The sequence below is a fragment of the Coregonus lavaretus genome (genome assembly GCF_964263955.1).
Source record: "Coregonus lavaretus genome assembly, chromosome: 9".
NCBI lineage: Eukaryota > Metazoa > Chordata > Actinopteri > Salmoniformes > Salmonidae > Coregonus > Coregonus lavaretus.
The window spans coordinates 2958833-2985851 of record NC_139996.1 but is presented as its reverse complement, the minus strand read 5'-3'; the positions used below and the strand labels follow the sequence as shown (position 1 = coordinate 2985851).

The window sequence follows — 27019 nt, the reverse complement described above, 5'->3', positions numbered from 1 at the left end:
GGTATCTGTAGTCCCTGATATATATTATATAGGTATCTGTAGTCCCTGATAGATATTATATAGGTATCTGTAGTCCCTGATAGATATTATATAGGTATCTGTAGTCCCTGATATATATTATATAGGTATCTGTAGTCCCTGATAGATATTATATAGGTATCTGTAGTCCCTGATATATATTATATAGGTATCTGTAGTCCCTGATAGATATTATATAGGTATCTGTAGTCCCTGATATATATTATATAGGTATCTGTAGTCCCTGATAGATATTATATAGGTATCTGTAGTCCCTGATATATATTATATAGGTATCTGTAGTCCCTGATAGATATTATATTGGTATCTGTAGTCCCTGATAGATATTATATTGGTATCTGTAGTCCCTGATAGATATTATATAGGTATCTGTAGTCCCTGATAGATATTATATAGGTATCTGTAGTCCCTGATATATATTATATTGGTATCTGTAGTCCCTGATATATATTATATAGGTATCTGTAGTCCCTGATATATATTATATTGGTATCTGTAGTCCCTGATATATATTATATAGGTATCTGTAGTCCCTGATATATATTATATAGGTATCTGTAGTCCCTGATATATATTATATAGGTATCTGTAGTCCCTGATATATATTATATTGGTATCTGTAGTCCCTGATATATATTATATTGGTATCTGTAGTCCCTGATATATATTATATAGGTATCTGTAGTCCCTGATATATATTATATTGGTATCTGTAGTCCCTGATATATATTATATAGGTATCTGTAGTCCCTGATATATATTATATAGGTATCTGTAGTCCCTGATAGATATTATATAGGTATCTGTAGTCCCTGATAGATATTATATAGGTATCTGTAGTCCCTGATATATATTATATAGGTATCTGTAGTCCCTGATAGATATTATATAGGTATCTGTAGTCCCTGATAGATATTATATAGGTATCTGTAGTCCCTGATATATATTATATAGGTATCTGTAGTCCCTGATAGATATTATATAGGTATCTGTAGTCCCTGATAGATATTATATAGGTATCTGTAGTCCCTGATAGATATAATATAGGTATCTGTAGTCCCTGATAGATATTATATAGGTATCTGTAGTCCCTGATATATATTATATAGGTATCTGTAGTCCCTGATAGATATTATATAGGTATCTGTAGTCCCTGATATATATTATATAGGTATCTGTAGTCCCTGATATATATTATATTGGTATCTGTAGTCCCTGATAGATATTATATTGGTATCTGTAGTCCCTGATAGATATTATATAGGTATCTGTAGTCCCTGATAGATATTATATAGGTATCTGTAGTCCCTGATATATATTATATTGGTATCTGTAGTCCCTGATATATATTATATAGGTATCTGTAGTCCCTGATATATATTATATTGGTATCTGTAGTCCCTGATATATATTATATAGGTATCTGTAGTCCCTGATATATATTATATAGGTATCTGTAGTCCCTGATATATATTATATAGGTATCTGTAGTCCCTGATATATATTATATTGGTATCTGTAGTCCCTGATATATATTATATTGGTATCTGTAGTCCCTGATATATATTATATAGGTATCTGTAGTCCCTGATATATATTATATAGGTATCTGTAGTCCCTGATATATATTATATAGGTATCTGTAGTCCCTGATATATATTATATAGGTATCTGTAGTCCCTGATATATATTATATAGGTATCTGTAGTCCCCGATAGATATTATATAGGTATCTGTAGTCCCTGATATATATTATATTGGTATCTGTAGTCCCTGATAGATATTATATAGGTATCTGTAGTCCCTGATATATATTATATAGGTATCTGTAGTCCCTGATATATATTATATAGGTATCTGTAGTCCCTGATATATATTATATAGGTATCTGTAGTCCCTGATAGTGAACCACAGAACACAGCAGTAGACAGACCAAGGAAGACACAGTTAAGGTCCAACGTAGTCAACACATTGTTTGGATAGTGGATAGAGACACATAAACAGGGAAAGAATTCAACCACGCTGAGAGAGAGAGAGAGAGAGAGAGAGAGAGAAGAGAGAAGAGAGAGGAGAGGAGAGAGAGAGAGAGAGAGAGAGAGAGAGAGAGAGAGAGAGAGAGAGAGAGAGAGAGAGAGGAGAGAAGAGAGAGGAGAGAGGAGAGAGAGAGAGAGAGAGAGAGAGGAGAGAGAGATGCACTAATGCTATATTAGGTCAGAGATACAGTGCCTTGCAAAAGTATTCATCCCCCTTGGCGTTTTTCCTATTTTGTTGCTTTACAACTTGTAATTTAGATAGATTTTTATTTGGATTTAATGTAATGGACATACACAAAATAGTCTTAATTGGTTAAGTGAAACGAAAAAAATATATAAAATGAATAACGGAAAAGTGGTGCGTGCATATGTATTCACCCCCTTTGCTACGAAGCCCCTAAATAAGATCTGGTGCAAACAATTACCTTCAGAAGTCACATAATTAGTTAAATAAAGTCCACCTGTGTGCAATCTAAGTGTCACATGATCTGTCACATGATCTCAGTATATATACACCTGTTCTGAAAGCCCCAGAGTCTGCAACACCACTAAGCAAGGGGCACCACCAAGCAAGCGGCACCATGAAGACCAAGGAGCTCTCCAAACAGGTCAGGGACAAAGTTGTGGAGAAGTACAGATCAGGGTTGGGTTATAAAAAAATATCAGAAACTTTGAACATCCCATGGAGCACCATTAAATCCATTATTAAAAAATGGAAAGAATATGGCACCACAACAAACCTGGCAAGAGAGGGCCGCCCACCAAAACCCACGGACCAGGCAAGGAGGGCATTAATCAGAGAGGCAACAAAGAGACCAAAGATAACCCTGAAGGAGCTGCAAAGCTCCACAGCGGAGATTGGAGTATCTGTCCATAGGACCACTTTAAGCCGTACACTCCACAGAGCTTGGCTTTACGGAAGAGTGGCCAGAAAAAAGCCATTGCTTAAAGAAAAAAATAAGCAAACACGTTTGGTGTTCGCCAAAAGCCATGTGGGAGGCTCCCCAAACATATGGAAGAAGGTGCTCTGGTCAGATGAGACTAAAATTGAGCTTTTTGGCCATCAAGGATAACGCTATGTCTGGCGCAAACCCAACACCTCTCATCACCCCGAGAACACCATCCCCACAGTGAAGCATGGTGGTGGCAGCATCATGCTGTGGGGATGTTTTTCATCGACAGGGACTGGGAAACTGGTCAGAATTGAAGGAATGATGGATGGCGCTAAATACAGGGAAATTCTTGAGGGAAACCTGTTTCAGTCTTCCAGAGATTTGAGACTGGGACAGAGGTTCACCTTCCAGCAGGACAATGACCCTAAGCATACTGCTAAAGCAACACTTGAGTGGTTTAAGGGGAAACATTTAAATATTGAACCCATCCAACTTGAAGGAGATGGAGCAGTTTTGCCTTGAAGAATGGGCAAAAATCCCAATGGCTAGATGTGCCAAGCTTATAGAGACATACCCCAAGAGACTTGCAGCTGTAATTGCTGCAATAGGTGGCTCTACAAAGTATTGACTTTGGGGGGGTGAATAGTTATGCACGCTCAAGTTTTCTGTTTTTTTTTGTCTTATTTCTGGTTTGTTTCACCCCAAAAATTATTTTGCATCTTCAAAGTGGTAGGCATGTTGTGTAAATCAAATGATACAAACCCCCCCCAAAATCCATTTGAATTACAGGTTGTAAGGCAACAAAATAGTAAAGATGCCAAGGGGGGTAAAGATGTCAAGGGGGGGTAAAGATGTCAAGGGGGGGTAAAGATGTCAAGGGGGGGTAAAGATGCCAAGGGGTTAAAGATGCCAAGGGGGGTAAAGATGCCAAGGGGGGGTAAAGATGCCAAGGGGGGGTAAAGATGCCAAGGGGGGGTAAAGATGCCAAGGGGGGGTAAAGATGTCAAGGGGGGGTAAAGATGCCAAGGGGGGGTAAAGATGCCAAGGGGGGTAAAGATGCCAAGGGGGGGTAAAGATGCCAAGGGGGGGTAAAGATGCCAAGTGGGGGTAAAGACGTCAAGGGGGGTGAATACTTTCACAAGCCACTGTAGCCCAAACGGCACCCTATTCCTTACGTAGTGCACTGCTTTTGACCAGGGACCATATGTGCACTACATAGGGAATAGGGTGGCGTTTGGGATGGAGATAGATACTCACGGCGTTCTGTTTCTTTGTCAGCTCCTCCAAAGTGTCCACTAGGGCGTCATCTGCTACCTCCAGAGGCGTTTGTCCCTGGAACACATGGTTTAATGTAGAGCATCAATGCTGCTGCTGCTACGTGGGAACACATGGTTTAATGTAGAGCATCAATGCTGCTGCCGCTACGTGGGAACACATGGTTTAATGTAGAGCATCAATGCTGCTGCCGCTACGTGGGAACACATGGTTTAATGTAGAGCATCAATGCTGCTGCCGCTACGTGGGAACACATGGTTTAATGTAGAGCATCAATGCTGCTGCTGCTACGTGGGAACACATGGTTTAATGTAGAGCAGCAATGCTGCTGCTGCTACGTGGGAACACATGGTTTAATGTAGAGCATCAATGCTGCTGCTGCTACGTGGGAACACATGGTTTAATGTAGAGCATCAATGCTGCTGCTGCTACGTGGGAACACATGGTTTAATGTAGAGCATCAATGCTGCTGCTGCTACGTGGGAACACATGGTTTAATGTAGAGCAGCAATGCTGCTGCCGCTACGTGGGAACACATGGTTTAATGTAGAGCATCAATGCTGCTGCCGCTACGTGGGAACACATGGTTTAATGTAGAGCATCAATGCTGCTGCCGCTACGTGGGAACACATGGTTTAATGTAGAGCATCAATGCTGCTGCCGCTACGTGGGAACACATGGTTTAATGTAGAGCATCAATGCTGCTGCCGCTACGTGGGAACACATGGTTTAATGTAGAGCATCAATGCTGCTGCTGCTACGTGGGAACACATGGTTTAATGTAAAGCATCAATGCTGCTGCTGCTACGTGGGAACACATGGTTTAATGTAGAGCATCAATGCTGCTGCCGCTACGTGGGAACACATGGTTTAATGTAGAGCATCAATGCTGCTGCTGCTACGTGGGAACACATGGTTTAATGTAGAGCATCAATGCTGCTGCTGCTACGTGGGAACACATGGTTTAATGTAGAGCATCAATGCTGCTGCTGCTACGTGGGAACACATGGTTTAATGTAGAGCATCAATGCTGCTGCTGCTACGTGGGAACACATGGTTTAATGTAGAGCATCAATGCTGCTGCCGCTACGTGGGAACACATGGTTTAATGTAGAGCATCAATGCTGCTGCCGCTACGTGGGAACACATGGTTTAATGTAGAGCATCAATGCTGCTGCCGCTACGTGGGAACACATGGTTTAATGTAGAGCATCAATGCTGCTGCTGCTACGTGGGAACACATGGTTTAATGTAGAGCATCAATGCTGCTGCTGCTACGTGGGAACACATGGTTTAATGTAGAGCATCAATGCTGCTGCCGCTACGTGTGGGGGGGGGGGGGGGTCCCTGGAACACATGGTTTAATGTAGAGCATCAATGCTGCTGCTGCTACGTGTGTGGGGGGGTCCCTGGAACACATGGTTTAATGTAGAGCATCAATGCTGCTGCTGCTACGTGTGTGGGGGGGTCCCTGGAACACATGGTTTAATGTAGAGCATCAATGCTGCTGCTGCTACGTGTGTGGGGGGGTCCCTGGAACACATGGTTTAATGTAGAGCATCAATGCTGCTGCTGCTACGTGTGGGGGGGGGTGTGGGTGGGGGGGGGGGGGGGGGGGGGGGGTCCCTGGAACAAGGACACACATCATTTACATTAGGAGCGTCCAAAATGGTACCCTATTCCCTAGATAATACACTACTTTAGACCAGGGCTGTAGTCGAAAGTAGTGCACTATGTAGGGAATAGGGTGCCATTTGGGATGCTTCCATTTCCAACCCCTGTGTACCAATACTGAGTCAGTATGTAGTAGAGGTTACATTGCATTTTTGAGAGCCAGGGTGCTACTCAGCGTAATTGCTCTGTGTGTGTGTGTGTGTGTGTCTGTCTGTGTGTCTGTGTCTCTCAGTTGGTAGAGCATGGCGCTTGCAACCCCAGGGTTGTGGGTTCGATTCCCACGGGGGACCAGTACGAAAAAAGTATGACAATTTATGAACTCTCTACTGTAAGTCGCTCTGGATAAGAGCGTCTGCTAAATGACTAAAATGACTAAAATGTGTGTATACACAGAGTGTACAAAACATTAGGAACACCTTCTCTTTCCATGACAGACTGACCAGGTGAATCCAGGTGAAAGCTATGATCCCTTATTGATGTCAGTTGTTAAATATTGCAAGGCAATATTAGGAAGGTGTTCTTAATGTTTTGTCCACTCAGTGTATGCGTGTACCTTCTCCCACTCACCACGTTGTTGAGAGCAGCCATGTCACACATGTTGTCAGCCAGCAGAGAGCACACCTCCTCCTGCCCCCAGTGAGCCGCAGCATGCAGGGCCGTCCAGCCATCCACATCTCTACTGTCTAAATCCAGACCACACTGGAGCAGGACCCTGAGAGATGAAGAGGGAGAGAGGCCAGAAAGAGGAGGAGTTTGAGATAAGGTCAAAGGTGAGGAGGGGTGAATGGTGTATGACTAACAATGGAACGCTGCAGAATAGAGCCAATATGATTCCTCATTCTACATGTTAGTTGTATTTTAGTTCTAAATGAGCACACCAAAGCATTGTGTCTGGCTGAATGAGCCTCAGGTCCTGATTAATATCCACAATAAATAGACACTGAAGACACTGAAGCAGTCAGGGTGTGTGTGTTCGAGTCAATGTGAAAGTGTGTGTGTGTGTGTCCATTGTGTCCATTGGTCTGTGTGTACTTGCATGTGTGTGTATAACATATCTGTGTGTAGAACCTTCCTGCCCTCTACCCACTGACTAGCACCTGACCTACTGACTATCACCTGACCCACTGACTGGCACCTGACCCACTGACTGGCACCTGACCCACTGACTAGCACCTGACCCACTGACTGGCACCTGACCCACTCACTGGCACCTGACCCACTGACTAGCACCTGACCCACTGACTAACACCTGACCCACTGACTAGCACCTGACCTACTAACTAACACCTGACCTACTAACTAACACCTGACCCACTCACTGGCACCTGACCCACTGACTGGCACCTGACCCACTGACTGGCACCTGACCCACTGACTGGCACCTGACCCACTGACTGGCACCTGACCCACTGACTGGCACCTGACCCACTGACTGGCACCTGACCCACCGACTAGCACCTGACCCCCTGACTGGCACCTGACCCACTGACTAACACCTGACCTACTAACTAACACCTGACTAGCACCTGACCCACTGACTAGCACCTGACCCACTGACTAACACCTGACCCACTGACTATCACCTGACCCACTGACTAACACCTGACCTACTAACTAACACCTGACCCACTGACTAACACCTGACCTACTAACTAACACCTGACTAGCACCTAACCCACTGACTCACCTGACCCACTGACTGGCACCTGACCCACTGACTGGCACCTGACCCACTGACTAGCACCTGACCCACTGACTGGCACCTGACCCACTGACTAGCACCTGACCCACTGACTAGCACCTGACCCACTCACTTCATGACTTCTATGTAGCCCTTGGCAGCGGCCACGTGCAGCGCTGTGGCCTTGGTGTTAGGGTGAGGTGTCAGGGCGCCACTTCCTGCCAGCACCGCGTTGGCGTCCGCCAGCATCACCCGCTCCTCTTCCCGCCGTGCCATGTCCACGTCAACCCCTAAGAGAGAGAAAGAGGGACACATGTAGCAGACGGGGATCTGTGAACCTCACTCCTCAGTCTAAAGTGTCTCTACTTGCCGAATAGCATCTCAAGTAGAGAGGAGGAAGTGGTACTTGTTAAGGAACATTGTGACGTCCTTTACACACACATATACAGCTGCGGAAAATATTAAGAGACCACTGCAAAATTATCAGTTTCTCTGGTTTTACTATTTATAGGTATGTTTTTGGGTAAAAATAACATTTTTGTTTTATTCTATAAACTACTGACAACATTTCTCCCAAATTCCAAATAAAAAGATTGTTATTTAGAGCATTTATTTGCAGAAAATGACAACTGGTCAAAATAACAAAAAAGATATGCAGTGTTGTCAGACCTCGAATAATGCAAAGAAAATAAGTTCATGTTCATTTTTAAACAACACAATAGTAATGTTTTGACTTAGGAAGAGTTCATAAATCAATATTTGGTGGAATAACCCTGATTATTAATCACAGCTTTCATGCGTCTTGGCATGCTCTCCATCAGTCTTTCACATTGATGTTGGGTGACTTTATGCCACTCCTGGCGCAAAAATTCAAGCAGCTCGGCTTTGTTTGATGACTTGTGACCATCCATCTTCCACATTCCAGAAGTTTTCAATGGGGTTCAGGTTTGGAGATTGGGCTGGCCATGACAGGGTCTTGATCTGGTGGTCCTCCATCCACACCTTGATTGACCTGGCTGTGTGGCATGGCGCATTGTCCTGCTGGAAAAACCAATCCTCAGAGTTGGGGAACAATGTCAGCGCAAAAGGAAGCAAGTTTTCTTCCAGGACAACCTTGTACGTGGCTTGATTCAAATCTGCCCGATTACAGCATTGCTGAAGCACCCCCAGATCATCACCGATCCTCCACCAAATTTCACAGTGGGTGCGAGACACTGTGGCTTGTCGCCTCTCCAGGTCTCTGTCTAACCATTAGACGACCAGGTGTTGGGCAAAGCTGAAAATTGGACTCATCAGAGAAGATGACCTTCCTCCAGTCCTCTACGGTCCAATCCTTATGGTCTTTTGCAAACCTCAGCCTGGCTCTTCTTTGCTTCTCATTGATGAAGGGCTTTTTTCTAGCTTTGCACGACTTCAGCCCTGCCCCAACGAGCCTGTTTCGAACCGTCCTCGCCGTGCACTTCACCCCAGCTGCCGTTTGCCATTCTTTTTGTAGGTCACTTGATGTCATCCTACGGTTGTTGAGTGACATTCGAATGAGTTGGCGGTCATCCCGGTCAGTAGAGTCGTTTTTGCCCTCTGCCGGTCTGTAGCTTTGATGTCCCCAATGTCTGCTGCTTGACGTTGTTCTTATGAACCGCCATCTTTGACAGTTTAATATGGAAGCAACCTGACGCTCACTGTATCCCTCTGCCAGTAAAGCCAGAATTGAACCCTTCTTTTCCTCACTCAAAACATTCCTTTTCAACTCTTTTGGCATGGTCAATAGTTATTTTTTTATTAATATTACTTTTGAGGTACTTTTAGCACTGTTTTTGCCATCCAGCTGGTCCTATTGCAAGAGGATAGTGATGACCACAGCAGTGGTTTTTATACTTTTCCTCGTTAAATAAGATTTGGTTCAGGTGATCACCTAATCAGTACCTAATTCAGTAGAATGAGGTGTGCCTGTGTTGGAATTCAACAGACACTGGAATGGAATGGCTGTCAAACATGTAGAGATGCTGATTTAAGAAAAATGTGCAGTGGTCTCTTAATTTTTTCCACAGCGGTATATAGACTCACCGGACAGTTTATTAGGCACACCACCCCGTTCACGAAAATGGTTTGCTCCTACAGACAGTGAGTCAAGTAGCTGTGGCTTGTTATATAAAACAGGCAGACGGGCATCGAGGCATTCAGTTACTGTTCCATTGAACATTAGAATGGGCAAAACGAGCGACATAAGCAACTTTGAGCGTAGTATTGATCGTCGGTGCTCGGCGTGCCGGATCCAGTATCTCAGAAACGGCTCGCATTGAGCTACACAGACAGACAGAGACAGACAGACAGACACACGAGAGATTTAAAAAGGCTAAATTAAGAGAGGGTAAACATTGTTCTGTGTATTCTCTGTGGGTGAGTCTGCCTTATTTAATAGATGTTCCTATCAGATACTAATGCATTTCAATGATGACTAATCAAAACCTGTCATCTTGCAAAACTAATACTAATCCATTAATTAATATTTTGCTTTGATTGTAATTACTGACAACTTGGCGCAATTACATATTTCCTTGTTTCAAGACTAAAGGGAGTGGCCATTCTAAGCATGACTTCGTATATGAAATAAACTATTGTGGCAGCAGGCAGAGCTAATTACATTTTGTTATGTCACAACATCACAAGGACATGGGATTCAATGGACGGTGTTGTTGTGTCATGATGAACAGAGAAAACGCATGCTGTGCTTTTCAGAGGACGGTGTTAATGTGGCTATACAGAGAAAACGCATGCAGTGCTTTTCAGAGGACGGTGTTAATGTGGCTATACAGAGAAAACGCATGCTGTGCTTTTCAGAGGACGGTGTTAATGTGGCTATACAGAGAAAACGCATGCTGTGCTTTTCAGAGGACGGTGTTAATGTGGCTATACAGAGAAAACGCATGCTGTGCTTTTCAGAGGACGGTGTTAATGTGGCTATACAGAGAAAACGCATGCTGTGCTTTTCAGAGGACGGTGTTAATGTGGCTATACAGAGAAAACGCATGCTGTGCTTTTCAGAGGACGGTGTTAATGTGGCTATACAGAGAAAACGCATGCTGTGCTTTTCAGAGGATGGTGTTAATAATAGTATGGTCATACTATGGCTACCTATGGTTACCATAACCTGGATATCACAAACGCCTGGAGAAGATCAGGAACACAGAAAATGTGTGTTTTAATATGGGACTGTTAAGGTGTTCATATGGGGACATAACAGTACCTAGACAAATGTCACCTGAGTGACGAAGATCCAGTCTTGGATAAAAACGTTGTACTAATTAGCCTGATAAAAATACCTGTGTTGTACTAATTAGCCTGATAAAAATACCTGTGTTGGAGCAATCATGTGTATGGTTAGGGTTAGGTCCTACCTCATCACTAGACGTTTTCATCAGTCCAGCAGCCATACTATAGAACACCCAGACGGCATAACAATCCCTAGTTACCCTGCTTCTAGTATTATAGAACACCCAGACTACATAACAATCCCTAGTTACCCTGCTTCTAGTATTATAGAACACCCAGACGGCATAACAATCCCTAGTTACCCTGCTTCTAGTATTATAGAACACCCAGACTACATAACAATCCCTAGTTACCCTGCTTCTAGTATTATAGAACACCCAGACTACATAACAATCCCTAGTTACCCTGCTTCTAGTATTATAGAACACCCAGACTACATAACAATCCCTAGTTACCCTGCTTCTAGTATTATAGAACACCCAGACGGCATAACAATCCCTAGTTACCCTGCTTCTAGTATTATAGAACACCCAGACTACATAACAATCCCTAGTTACCCTGCTTCTAGTATTATAGAACACCCAGACTACATAACAATCCCTAGTTACCCTGCTTCTAGTATTATAGAACACCCAGACTACATAACAATCCCTAGTTACCCTGCTTCTAGTATTATAGAACACCCAGACTACATAACAATCCCTAGTTACCCTGCTTCTAGTATTATAGAACACCCAGACGGCATAACAATCCCTAGTTACCCTGCTTCTAGTATTATAGAACACCCAGACTACATAACAATCCCTAGTTACCCTGCTTCTAGTATTATAGAACACCCAGACTACATAACAATCCCTAGTTACCCTGCTTCTAGTATTATAGAACACCCAGACTACATAACAATCCCTAGTTACCCTGCTTCTAGTATTATAGAACACCCAGACGGCATAACAATCCCTAGTTACCCTGCTTCTAGTATTATAGAACACCCAGACAGCATAACAATCCCTAGTTACCCTGCTTCTAGTATTATAGAACACCCAGACAGCATAACAATCCCTAGTTACCCTGCTTCTAGTATTATAGAACACCCAGACAGCATAACAATCCCTAGTTACCCTGCTTCTAGTATTATAGAACACCCAGACAGCATAACAATCCCTAGTTACCCTGCTTCTAGTATTATAGAACACCCAGACTACATAACAATCCCTAGTTACCCTGCTTCTAGTATTATAGAACACCCAGACGACATAACAATCCCTAGTTACCCTGCTTCTAGTATTATAGAACACCCAGACGGCATAACAATCCCTAGTTACCCTGCTTCTAGTATTATAGAACACCCAGACGGCATAACAATCCCTAGTTACCCTGCTTCTAGTATTATAGAACACCCAGACGGCATAACAATCCCTAGTTACCCTGCTTCTAGTATTATAGAACACCCAGATGGCATAACAATCCCTAGTTACCCTGCTTCTAGTATTATAGAACACCCAGACTACATAACAATCCCTAGTTACCCTGCTTCTAGTATTATAGAACACCCAGACGGCATAACAATCCCTAGTTACCCTGCTTCTAGTATTATAGAACACCCAGACGGCATAACAATCCCTAGTTACCCTGCTTCTAGTATTATAGAACACCCAGACTACATAACAATCCCTAGTTACCCTGCTTCTAGTATTATAGAACACCCAGACTACATAACAATCCCTAGTTACCCTGCTTCTAGTATTATAGAACACCCAGACGGCATAACAATCCCTAGTTACCCTGCTTCTAGTATTATAGAACACCCAGACTACATAACAATCACTAGTTACCCTGCTTCTAGTATTATAGAACACCCAGACTACATAACAATCCCTAGTTACCCTGCTTCTAGTATTATAGAACACCCAGACGGCATAACAATCCCTAGTTACCCTGCTTCTAGTATTATAGAACACCCAGACGGCATAACAATCCCTAGTTACCCTGCTTCTAGTATTATAGAACACCCAGACTACATAACAATCCCTAGTTACCCTGCTTCTAGTATTATAGAACACCCAGACTACATAACAATCCCTAGTTACCCTGCTTCTAGTATTATAGAACACCCAGACAGCATAACAATCCCTAGTTACCCTGCTTCTAGTATTATAGAACACCCAGACAGCATAACAATCCCTAGTTACCCTGCTTCTAGTATTATAGAACACCCAGACTACATAACAATCCCTAGTTACCCTGCTTCTAGTATTATAGAACACCCAGACGACATAACAATCCCTAGTTACCCTGCTTCTAGTATTATAGAACACCCAGACGGCATAACAATCCCTAGTTACCCTGCTTCTAGTATTATAGAACACCCAGACGGCATAACAATCCCTAGTTACCCTGCTTCTAGTATTATAGAACACCCAGACGGCATAACAATCCCTAGTTACCCTGCTTCTAGTATTATAGAACACCCAGATGGCATAACAATCCCTAGTTACCCTGCTTCTAGTATTATAGAACACCCAGACTACATAACAATCCCTAGTTACCCTGCTTCTAGTATTATAGAACACCCAGACGGCATAACAATCCCTAGTTACCCTGCTTCTAGTATTATAGAACACCCAGACGGCATAACAATCCCTAGTTACCCTGCTTCTAGTATTATAGAACACCCAGACTACATAACAATCCCTAGTTACCCTGCTTCTAGTATTATAGAACACCCAGACTACATAACAATCCCTAGTTACCCTGCTTCTAGTATTATAGAACACCCAGACGGCATAACAATCCCTAGTTACCCTGCTTCTAGTATTATAGAACACCCAGACTACATAACAATCACTAGTTACCCTGCTTCTAGTATTATAGAACACCCAGACTACATAACAATCCCTAGTTACCCTGCTTCTAGTATTATAGAACACCCAGACGGCATAACAATCCCTAGTTACCCTGCTTCTAGTATTATAGAACACCCAGACGGCATAACAATCCCTAGTTACCCTGCTTCTAGTATTATAGAACACCCAGACTACATAACAATCCCTAGTTACCCTGCTTCTAGTATTATAGAACACCCAGACTACATAACAATCCCTAGTTACCCTGCTTCTAGTATTATAGAACACCCAGACGGCATAACAATCCCTAGTTACCCTGCTTCTAGTATTATAGAACACCCAGACGGCATAACAATCCCTAGTTACCCTGCTTCTAGTATTATAGAACACCCAGACAGCATAACAATCCCTAGTTACCCTGCTTCTAGTATTATAGAACACCCAGACTACATAACAATCCCTAGTTACCCTGCTTCTAGTATTATAGAACACCCAGACTACATAACAATCCCTAGTTACCCTGCTTCTAGTATTATAGAACACCCAGACGGCATAACAATCCCTAGTTACCCTGCTTCTAGTATTATAGAACACCCAGACGGCATAACAATCCCTAGTTACCCTGCTTCTAGTATTATAGAACACCCAGACAGCATAACAATCCCTAGTTACCCTGCTTCTAGTATTATAGAACACCCAGACTACATAACAATCCCTAGTTACCCTGCTTCTAGTATTATAGAACACCCAGACTACATAACAATCCCTAGTTACCCTGCTTCTAGTATTATAGAACACCCAGACGGCATAACAATCCCTAGTTACCCTGCTTCTAGTATTATAGAACACCCAGACGGCATAACAATCCCTAGTTACCCTGCTTCTAGTATTATAGAACATCCAGACTACATAACAATCCCTAGTTACCCTGCTTCTAGTATTATAGAACACCCAGACTACATAACAATCCTTAGTTACCCTGCTTCTAGTATTATAGAACACCCAGACAGCATAACAATCCCTAGTTACCCTGCTTCTAGTATTATAGAACACCCAGACGGCATAACAATCCCTAGTTACCCTGCTTCTAGTATTATAGAACACCCAGACAGCATAACAATCCCTAGTTACCCTGCTTCTAGTATTATAGAACACCCAGACTACATAACAATCCCTAGTTACCCTGCTTCTAGTATTATAGAACACCCAGACTACATAACAATCCCTAGTTACCCTGCTTCTAGTATTATAGAACACCCAGACTACATAACAATCCCTAGTTACCCTGCTTCTAGTATTATAGAACACCCAGACGACATAACAATCCCTAGTTACCCTGCTTCTAGTATTATAGAACACCCAGACTACATAACAATCCCTAGTTACCCTGCCTCTAGTATTATAGAACACCCAGACTACATAACAATCCCTAGTTACCCTGCTTCTAGTATTATAGAACACCCAGACTACATAACAATCCCTAGTTACCCTGCTTCTAGTATTATAGAACACCCAGACAGCATGACAATCCCTAGTTACCCTGCTTCTAGTATTATAGAACACCCAGATGGCATAACAATCCCTAGTTACCCTGCTTCTAGTATTATAGAACACCCAGACGACATAACAATCCCTAGTTACCCTGCTTCTAGTATTATAGAACACCCAGACAGCATAACAATCCCTAGTTACCCTGCTTCTAGTATTATAGAACACCCAGACGGCATAACAATCCCTAGTTACCCTGCTTCTAGTATTATAGAACACCCAGACAGCATAACAATCCCTAGTTACCCTGCTTCTAGTATTATAGAACACCCAGACTACATAACAATCCCTAGTTACCCTGCTTCTAGTATTATAGAACACCCAGACTACATAACAATCCCTAGTTACCCTGCTTCTAGTATTATAGAACACCCAGACTACATAACAATCCCTAGTTACCCTGCTTCTAGTATTATAGAACACCCAGACGACATAACAATCCCTAGTTACCCTGCTTCTAGTATTATAGAACACCCAGACTACATAACAATCCCTAGTTACCCTGCCTCTAGTATTATAGAACACCCAGACTACATAACAATCCCTAGTTACCCTGCTTCTAGTATTATAGAACACCCAGACTACATAACAATCCCTAGTTACCCTGCTTCTAGTATTATAGAACACCCAGACAGCATGACAATCCCTAGTTACCCTGCTTCTAGTATTATAGAACACCCAGATGGCATAACAATCCCTAGTTACCCTGCTTCTAGTATTATAGAACACCCAGACGACATAACAATCCCTAGTTACCCTGCTTCTAGTATTATAGAACACCCAGACAGCATAACAATCCCTAGTTACCCTGCTTCTAGTATTATAGAACACCCAGACGGCATAACAATCCCTAGTTACCCTGCTTCTAGTATTATAGAACACCCAGACAGCATAACAATCCCTAGTTACCCTGCTTCTAGTATTATAGAACACCCAGACTACATAACAATCCCTAGTTACCCTGCTTCTAGTATTATAGAACACCCAGACTACATAACAATCCCTAGTTACCCTGCTTCTAGTATTATAGAACACCCAGACTACATAACAATCCCTAGTTACCCTGCTTCTAGTATTATAGAACACCCAGACGGCATAACAATCCCTAGTTACCCTGCTTCTAGTATTATAGAACACCCAGACGACATAACAATCCCTAGTTACCCTGCTTCTAGTATTATAGAACACCCAGACTACATAACAATCCCTAGTTACCCTGCCTCTAGTATTATAGAACACCCAGACTACATAACAATCCCTAGTTACCCTGCTTCTAGTATTATAGAACACCCAGACTACATAACAATCCCTAGTTACCCTGCTTCTAGTATTATAGAACACCCAGACAGCATGACAATCCCTAGTTACCCTGCTTCTAGTATTATAGAACACCCAGATGGCATAACAATCCCTAGTTACCCTGCTTCTAGTATTATAGAACACCCAGACGACATAACAATCCCTAGTTACCCTGCTTCTAGTATTATAGAACACCCAGACAGCATAACAATCCCTAGTTACCCTGCTTCTAGTATTATAGAACACCCAGACGACATAACGTTCCCGAGTGGCGCAGTGGTCTAAGGCACTGCATTGCAGTGCTAGCTGTGCCACTAGATCCTGGTTCGAATCCAGGCTCTGTCATAGCCGGCCGCGACCGGGAGACCCATAGGGCGGCGCACAATTGGCCCAGCGTCGTCCAGGGTAGGGGAGGGAATGGCCGGCAGGGATGGAGCTCAGTTGGTAGAGCATGGCGTTTGCAACGCCAGGGTTGTCGGTTCGATTCCCATGGGGGGCCAGTATGCAAAATAAAATAAAAAAATGTATGCACTCACTAACTAACTGTAAGTCGCTCTGGATAAGAGCGTCTGCTAAATGACTAAAATGTAAATGTAAATAACAATCCCTAGTTACCCTGCTTCTAGTATTATAGAACACCCAGACTACATAACAATCCCTAGTTACCCTGCTTCTAGTATTATAGAACACCCAGACTACATAACAATCCCTAGTTACCCTGCTTCTAGTATTATAGAACACCCAGACTACATAACAATCCCTAGTTACCCTGCTTCTAGTATTATAGAACACCCAGACAGCATAACAATCCCTAGTTACCCTGCTTCTAGTATTATAGAACACCCAGACTACATAACAATCACTAGTTACCCCGCTTCTAGTATTATAGAACACCCAGACTACATAACAATCCCTAGTTACCCTGCTTCTAGTATTATAGAACACCCAGACAGCATAACAATCCCTAGTTACCCTGCTTCTAGTATTATAGAACACCCAGACTACATAACAATCCCTAGTTACCCTGCTTCTAGTATTATAGAACACCCAGACTACATAACAATCCCTAGTTACCCTGCTTCTAGTATTATAGAACACCCAGACGGCATAACAATCCCTAGTTACCCTGCTTCTAGTATTATAGAACACCCAGACGGCATAACAATCCCTAGTTACCCTGCTTCTAGTATTATAGAACACCCAGACTACATAACAATCCCTAGTTACCCTGCTTCTAGTATTATTGAACACCAAGACGGCATAACAATCCCTAGTTACCCTGCTTCTAGTATTATAGAACACCCAGACGGCATAACAATCCCTAGTTACCCTGCTTCTAGTATTATAGAACACCCAGACGGCATAACAATCCCTAGTTACCCTGCTTCTAGTATTATAGAACACCCAGACGGCATAACAATCCCTAGTTACCCTGCTTCTAGTATTATAGAACACCCAGACGGCATAACAATCCCTAGTTACCCTGCTTCTAGTATTATAGAACACCCAGACTACATAACAATCCCTAGTTACCCTGCTTCTAGTATTATAGAACACCCAGACTACATAACAATCCCTAGTTACCCTGCTTCTAGTATTATAGAACACCCAGACGGCATAACAATCCCTAGTTACCCTGCTTCTAGTATTATAGAACACCCAGACTACATAACAATCCCTAGTTACCCTGCTTCTAGTATTATAGAACACCCAGACGACATAACAATCCCTAGTTACCCTGCTTCTAGTATTATAGAACACCCAGACGGCATAACAATCCCTAGTTACCCTGCTTCTAGTATTATAGAACACCCAGACTACATAACAATCCCTAGTTACCCTGCTTCTAGTATTATAGAACACCCAGACGGCATAACAATCCCTAGTTACCCTGCTTCTAGTATTATAGAACACCCAGACGACATAACAATCCCTAGTTACCCTGCTTCTAGTATTATAGAACACCCAGACGGCATAACAATCCCTAGTTACCCTGCTTCTAGTATTATAGAACACCCAGACTACATAACAATCCCTAGTTACCCTGCTTCTAGTATTATAGAACACCCAGACGGCATAACAATCCCTAGTTACCCTGCTTCTAGTATTATAGAACACCCAGACTACATAACAATCCCTAGTTACCCTGCTTCTAGTATTATAGAACACCCAGACAGCATAACAATCCCTAGTTACCCTGCTTCTAGTATTATAGAACACCCAGACGGCATAACAATCCCTAGTTACCCTGCTTCTAGTATTATAGAACACCCAGACTACATAACAATCCCTAGTTACCCTGCTTCTAGTATTATAGAACACCCAGACGGCATAACAATCCCTAGTTACCCTGCTTCTAGTATTATAGAACACCCAGACTACATAACAATCCCTAGTTACCCTGCTTCTAGTATTATAGAACACCCAGACTACATAACAATCCCTAGTTACCCTGCTTCTAGTATTATAGAACACCCAGACAGCATAACAATCCCTAGTTACCCTGCTTCTAGTATTATAGAACACCCAGACGGCATAACAATCCCTAGTTACCCTGCTTCTAGTATTATAGAACACCCAGACGGCATAACAATCCCTAGTTACCCTGCTTCTAGTATTACAGAACACCCAGACGGCATAACAATCCCTAGTTACCCTGCTTCTAGTATTATAGAACACCCAGACTACATAACAATCACTAGTTACCCTGCTTCTAGTATTATAGAACACCCAGACGGCATAACAATCCCTAGTTACCCTGCTTCTAGTATTATAGAACACCCAGACTACATAACAATCCCTAGTTACCCTGCTTCTAGTATTATAGAACACCCAGACGGCATAACAATCCCTAGTTACCCTGCTTCTAGTATTATAGAACACCCAGACTACATAACAATCCCTAGTTACCCTGCTTCTAGTATTATAGAACACCCAGACTACATAACAATCCCTAGTTACCCTGCTTCTAGTATTATAGAACACCCAGACTACATAACAATCCCTAGTTACCCTGCTTCTAGTATTATAGAACACCCAGACGGCATAACAATCCCTAGTTACCCTGCTTCTAGATCTCTCCCTATAGCATCCTCAGCGTGTTAATGACTATGTTGATATGGGTCTTTGTGTTAACAAGGTGTAACTGTACATACCTAACACCAATACCCTACCTTGTTTCTTGATCTCCCCCTTCAGCAGTCTCCCCATAGCATCCTCAGTGACCACATCCAGAGGAAGCTCTCCTTCACTGTTCACCGCCCCCACACGTGCACCGTGCTCTATCAGGTACCTGCAACATACCCACACATATAATGGTTCCTACACACAACATCACATCGATATAAATGTATCGTATAGTGATATTACACAACATCACATCGATATAAATGTATCGTATAGTGATATTACACAACATCACATCGATATAAATGTATCGTATAGTGATATTACACAACATCACATCGATATAAATGTATCGTATAGTGATATTACACAACATCACATCGATATAAATGTATCGTATAGTGATATTACACAACATCACATCGATATAAATGTATCGTATAGTGATATTACACAACATCACATCGATATAAATGTATCGTATAGTGATATTACACAACATCACATCGATATAAATGTATCGTATAGTGATATTACACAACATCACATCGACATAAATGTATCGTATAGTGCACTGGTTCTTCGTCCTGGTTCTGGGGACCCCAAGGGGTGCACATTGAGTTTTTGCCCTAGCACTACAAACCTGATTCCACCGATCAAAGATTTGATGAGGAGTTGAATCAGGTGCGTGGGGCTAAACGTGCATCCCTTAGCGTCCCCAGGACCAGGACGAAGAACCAGTGGTAATAGTGTTACAGTGTAATATTAAATAGACAGAGGACCCACTTGGTGATCTGTATGAACCCACAGGAGGCAGCAGCGTGGAGGGGAGTCCATCCCTCATTGTCCCCCCTGTTCACATCAGTCCCACTCTCCACCAGAAACTGGACCATCTCTGCATTCTCATCTATACACGCCTGGAGAGGACGGGAGACACATTACAAGGTGAGATGCCTCATCTATACACGCCTGGAGAGGACGGGAGACACATTACAAGGTGAGATGCCTCATCTATACACGCCTGGAGAGGACGGGAGACACATTAGAAGGTGAGATGCCTCATCTATACACGCCTGGAGAGGACGGGAGACACATTACAAGGTGAGATGCCTCATCTATACACGCCTGGAGAGGACGGGAGACACATTACAAGGTGAGATGCCTCATCTATACACGCCTGGAGAGGACGGGAGACACATTACAAGGTGAGATGCCTCATCTATACACGCCTGGAGAGGACGGGAGACACATTAGAAGGTGAGATGCCTCATCTATACACGCCTGGAGAGGACGGGAGACACATTACAAGGTGAGATGCCTCATCTATACACGCCTGGAGAGGACGGGAGACACATTACAAGGTGAGATGCCTCATCTATACACGCCTGGAGAGGACGGGAGACACATTACAAGGTGAGATGACTCATCTATACACGCCTGGAGAGGACGGGAGACACATTACAAGGTGAGATGCGTGTGACCTTGATTATGAATCAAGTTTTAAAAAGCATACTGAGGTTTTCGGTCTAATGAGACCATAAATCGGACTGAACAGAGGATACATGATCATACACTGAATCTTTACACATCGATGAAAACATTTTTCCTCATCCTAGAAAGAGGGGGGGGGGGGGGATACAGACTTGTTAGAGATAACATTTCAGTGGGTTTCAGTGGGTTAGTGCATGGTCCTAGCAAAACCAGGGGTTGTGGGTTCGTTAGTTACTACTGCCACTGTTGGAGATGGGAACACAAGCGTTTCACTGCACCCGCAATAACATCTGCTAAATATGTGTATGTGACCAATAACATTTGATTAGATTTTTTCAATTCCCAGATGGGCGATTGAATACATACAGTCACTGTTGACATTTCTGTCCCGTCGCATAAAAGCATCTGCTAAATAACCATGTTTCTTCTTCTGGACAACTTTGGACTACGTACGGCAATAAGAGGTGTTTATGTTTTATTTCCAACTCAATTCTGCCCACTTGATTAGTGGCTCCTGGATAACTAACTTTGGTTTGGTAGCTAATAAAAACCCAGACAGTTCTAAAACCTGGAGTGTCTGTCTGTAAAGGGCCTGTGGTTAGTAGGTAGACAAAACAGCATGTTTAGAAGGTACTAGGATAGGGTTGCAAGGTACTAGGTTAGGATTTGATTTGGGGTGGCAAGGTACTAGGTTAGGATTTGATTTGGGGTTGCAAGGTACTAGGTTAGGATTTGATTTGGGGTTGCAAGGTACTAGGTTAGGATTTGATTTGGGGTTGCAAGGTACTAGGTTAGGATTTGATTTGGGGTGGCAAGGTACTAGGTTAGGATTTGATTTGGGGTTGCAAGGTACTAGGTTAGGATTTGATTTGGGGTTGCAAGGTACTAGGTTAGGATTTGATTTGGGGTTGCAAGGTACTAGATTAGGATTTGATTTGGGGTTGCAAGGTACTAGGTTAGGATTTGATTTGGGGTGGCAAGGTACTAGGTTAGGATTTGATTTGGGGTTGCAAGGTACTAGGTTAGGATTTGATTTGGGGTGGCAAGGTACTAGGTTAGGATTTGATTTGGGGTTGCAAGGTACTAGGTTAGGATTTGATTTGGGGTGGCAAGGTACTAGGTTAGGATTTGATTTGGGGTGGCAAGGTACTAGGTTAGGATTTGATTTGGGGTGGCAAGGTACTAGGTTAGGATTTGATTTGGGGTGGCAAGGTACTAGGTTAGGATTTGATTTGGGGTTGCAAGGTACTAGGTTAGGGTTGCAAGAATCCAGGCACTTGTCATCTCCCGTCTGGATTACTGCAACTCGCTGTTGGCTGGGCTCCCTGCCTGTGCCATTAAACCCCTACAACTCATCCAGAATGCTGCAGCCCGTCTGGTGTTCAACCTTCCCAAGTTCTCTCACGTCACCCCGCTCCTCCGCACACTCCACTGGCTTCCAGTTGAAGCTCGCATCTGCTACAAGACCATGGTGCTTGCCTACGGAGCTGTGAGGGGAACGGCACCTCCGTACCTTCAGGCTCTGATCAGTCCCTACACCCAAACGAGGGCATTGCGTTCATCCACCTCTGGCCTGCTGGCCCCCCTACCTCTGCGGAAGCACAGTTCCCGCTCAGCCCAGTCAAAACTGTTCGCTGCTCTGGCACCCCAATGGTGGAACAAGCTCCCTCACGACGCCAGGACAGCGGAGTCACTCACCACCTTCCGGAGACATTTGAAACCCCACCTCTTTAAGGAATACCTGGGATAGGATAAAGTAATCCTTCTACCCCCCCTTACCCCACCCCAAGAAAAAAAAATACATATTGTAAAGTGGTTATCCCACTGGCTATAAGGTGAATGCACCAATTTGTAAGTCGCTCTGGATAAGAGCGTCTGCTAAATGACGTAAATGTAACTTTCCCAAAACTCCCTGGTTGGTTTTCCAGAAATCCTGGTTAAATGTCTGGTTAATACCTGGGAGAAGGAGAGCTAGAGCTGGTATGATCGACACCGACCACACCGATCACTTACCGCAGGCATTTTGCTGATATCGTTCATTACGATAAGAAGCATATACTAGAGAAATGTGTTTTAAATGAAATCAGTTTGATAATATGGGTGATTGTTAATGGAACAATTGATGTCTACAACCATCCAACTAGTAGTAGTAGTTTAAAAGGATATTGTTTTAAACTATGGTGCACATTAATGTTAGAAACTTGATCATTATCGCATCAATTCAGGCAATTTATCACAATATGGATTTTAGTCCAGATCTCCCAGCTCTCAGGGGAGCTGTTAAAAAGACAGAAATAAAATGACCCATGAAGGTGCAGTCAAATTGGTCTGAGGGGATTATCCATTCCAGTCATTCTATTTATATGGCTGAAAAGACCTTAGATTTCCTTCCAAAAGGTTGATTTGATGGAAAATAGCTGAGAATAAATAGCGTGTCTGACATGCCCTTGGTCCGTTTTGGATAAATGTGTTTGTAAGGGACAACTGCACCGGATTTAGCAACATACTCATTTCCATCTGCAAGAGAAATAGCATGTTCTAAGAGTGAGTCCCAAATGGCACCCTATTCCCTACATAGTGCACTACTCTTAACCAGAGTTCTATGGACCATAGTGCACTACTCTTAACCAGAGTTCTATGGACCATAGTGCACTACTCTTAACCAGAGCTCTATGGACCATAGTGCACTACTTTAGACCAGAGCTCTATGGACCATAGTGCACTACTTTAGACCAGAGCTCTATGGACCATAGTGCACTACTTTAGACCAGAGCTCTATGGACCATAGTGCACTACTTTAGACCAGAGCTCTATGGACCATAGTGCACTACTTTAGACCAGAGCTCTATGGACCATAGTGCACTACTTTAGACCAGAGCTCTATGGACCATAGTGCACTACTTTAGACCAGAGCTCTATGGACCATAGTGCACTACTTTAGACCAGAGCTCTATGGACCATAGTGCACTACTTTAGACCAGAGCTCTATGGACCATAGTGCACTACTTTAGACCAGAGCTCTATGGACCATAGTGCACTACTTTAGACCAGAGCTCTATGGACCATAGTGCACTACTTTAGACCAGACCTCTATGGACCATAGTGCACTACTTTAGACCAGAGCTCTATGGACCATAGTGCACTACTTTAGACCAGACATCTATGGACCATAGTGCACTACTTTAGACCAGAGCTCTATGGACCATAGGGCACTACTTTAGACCAGAGCTCTATGGACCATAGTGCACTACTTTAGACCAGAGCTCTATGGACCATAGTGCACTACTCTTAACCAGAGCTCTATGGACCCGGTCAAAAGTAGTGCACTGATATATGGAATAGGGTGCCATTTGGGAAACCCTATTGGACTGGTGTTGATGTTGAGGCCAGGCCACACTGCACTATGGGTAATAACAGCCCATGCCTTATCAGTGCTGTATAACATTAGACAGGGGTTTTAGCTGCTAGGCTGATCAGAAACACCTCCATGATAGTGACAACACCTTTATCTTATCAGTGATAGTAACCGCTATGACCTGATAGCGGTTCAACGTAGGAACGTCAGAGACCTGTGCTACAGAGATATGACAGGCCTGTGTTACCCCAGTCTGGCCCTAGAGAGCTAGTAATTATACATTCACCACAACAGCAGCACCTCAGGCAGACGTCACACTAACTCCAGACCAAGTCATTATTCTCTGTGTTCATATTCCACCTGAGAGAGGCGTCGTTCACCACCTGGTTAAAAGACAACCGCATCATAGACAGACCTCATAGACACTAAACCACTGACTCCAAACCTCAAACTAAACCACTAAACCACTGACTCCAGACCTCACACTAAACCACCGACTCCAGACCTCACACTAAACCACCGACTCCAGACCTCACACTAAACCACTGACTCCAGACCTCACACTAAACCACCGACTCCAGAACTCACACTAAACCACCGACTCCAGACCTCACACTAAACCACCGACTCCAGACCTCACACTAAACCACCGACTCCAGACCTCACACTAAACCACTGACTCCAGACCTCACACTAAACCACTGACTCCAGACCTCACACTAAACCACTGACTCCAGACCTCACACTAAACCACTAAACCACCGACTCCAGACCTCACACTAAACCACGGACTCCAGACCTCACACTAAACCACTAAACCACCGACTCCAGACCTCACACTAAACCACCGACTCCAGACCTCACACTAAACCACCGACTCCAGACCTCACACTAAACCACCGACTCCAGACCTCACACTAAACCACCGACTCCAGACCTCATGCTAAACCACCGACTCCAGACCTCATGCTAAACCACCGACTCCAGACCTCATGCTAAACCACTAAACCACTGACTCCAGACCTCACACTAAACCACCGACTCCAGACCTCACACTAAACCACTGACTCCAGACCTCACACTAAACCACTGACTCCAGACCTCACACTAAACCACCGACTCCAGACCTCACACTAAACCACTGACTCCAGACCTCACGCTAAACCACTGACTCCAGACCTCACACTAAACCACTAAACCACCGACTCCAGACCTCACACTAAACCACTGACTCCAGACCTCACACTAAACCACTAAACCACTGACTCCAGACCTCACACTAAACCACTAACTCCAGACCTCACGCTAAACCACTAAACCACTGACTCCAGACCTCACACTAAACCACAGACTCCAGACCTCACACTAAACCACTGACTCCAGACCTCACACTAAACCACCGACTCCAGACCTCACACTAAACCACCGACTCCAGACCTCACACTAAACCACTGACTCCAGACCTCACACTAAACCACCGACTCCAGACCTCACACTAAACCACCGACTCCAGACCTCACACTAAACCACCGACTCCAGACCTCATGCTAAACCACTAAACCACTGACTCCAGACCTCAGACTAAACCACCGACTCCAGACCTCACACTAAACCACTGACTCCAGACCTCACGCTAAACCACTGACTCCAGACCTCACGCTAAACCACTGACTCCAGACCTCACGCTAAACCACTGACTCCAGACCTCACACTAAACCACTAAACCACTGACTCCAGACCTCACACTAAACCACCGACTCCAGACCTCACACTAAACCACTGACTCCAGACCTCACACTAAACCACTGACTCCAGACCTCACGCTAAACCACCGACTCCAGACCTCACGCTAAACCACTGACTCCAGACCTCACACTAAACCACTGACTCCAGACCTCACGCTAAACCACTGACTCCAGACCTCACGCTAAACCACTGACTCCAGACCTCACACTAAACCACTGACTCCAGACCTCACACTAAACCACTGACTCCAGACCTCACACTAAACCACCGACTCCAGACCTCACGCTAAACCACTGACTCCAGACCTCACACTAAACCACTGACTCCAGACCTCACACTAAACCACTGACTCCAGACCTCATGCTAAACCACTAAACCACTGACTCCAGACCTCACGCTAAACCACTGACTCCAGACCTCACGCTAAACCACTAAACCACTGACTCCAGACCTCACGCTAAACCACTGACTCCAGACCTCACACTAAACCACTAAACCACTGACTCCAGACCTCACACTAAACCACTGACTCCAGACCTCACACTAAACCACTGACTCCAGACCTCACACTAAACCACTGACTCCAGACCTCACACTAAACCACTAAACCACCGACTCCAGACCTCATGCTAAACCACTGACTCCAGACCTCACACTAAACCACTGACTCCAGACCTCACACTAAACCACTGACTCCAGACCTCACACTAAACCACTGACTCCAGACCTCACACTAAACCACCGAC

The 27019-nt window shown here is 43.8% G+C and overlaps 1 protein-coding gene across 2 annotated transcripts in view; it reads right to left on the bottom strand.

Annotated features, from left to right (window-relative positions):
• LOC311134941 (protein phosphatase 1 regulatory subunit 12C-like) overlaps nt 1–20624 on the bottom strand; it is a 57696-nt gene extending 37072 nt beyond the window's left edge. For both annotated transcript variants that reach the window (XM_084168709.1, XM_084168710.1), the window contains exons 1-5: nt 20468–20624; nt 19729–19847; nt 7729–7885; nt 6482–6626; nt 4223–4297 (exon numbers count right to left, since the gene is read on the bottom strand). In XM_084168709.1, coding sequence (XP_084024835.1) covers nt 4223–4297; nt 6482–6626; nt 7729–7885; nt 19729–19847; nt 20468–20574 — 603 coding nt within the window. In that variant the 5' untranslated portion in view covers nt 20575–20624. The remainder of the gene's footprint in view (nt 1–4222; nt 4298–6481; nt 6627–7728; nt 7886–19728; nt 19848–20467) is intronic.
• Between the last annotated feature and the right edge of the window lie 6395 nt (nt 20625–27019).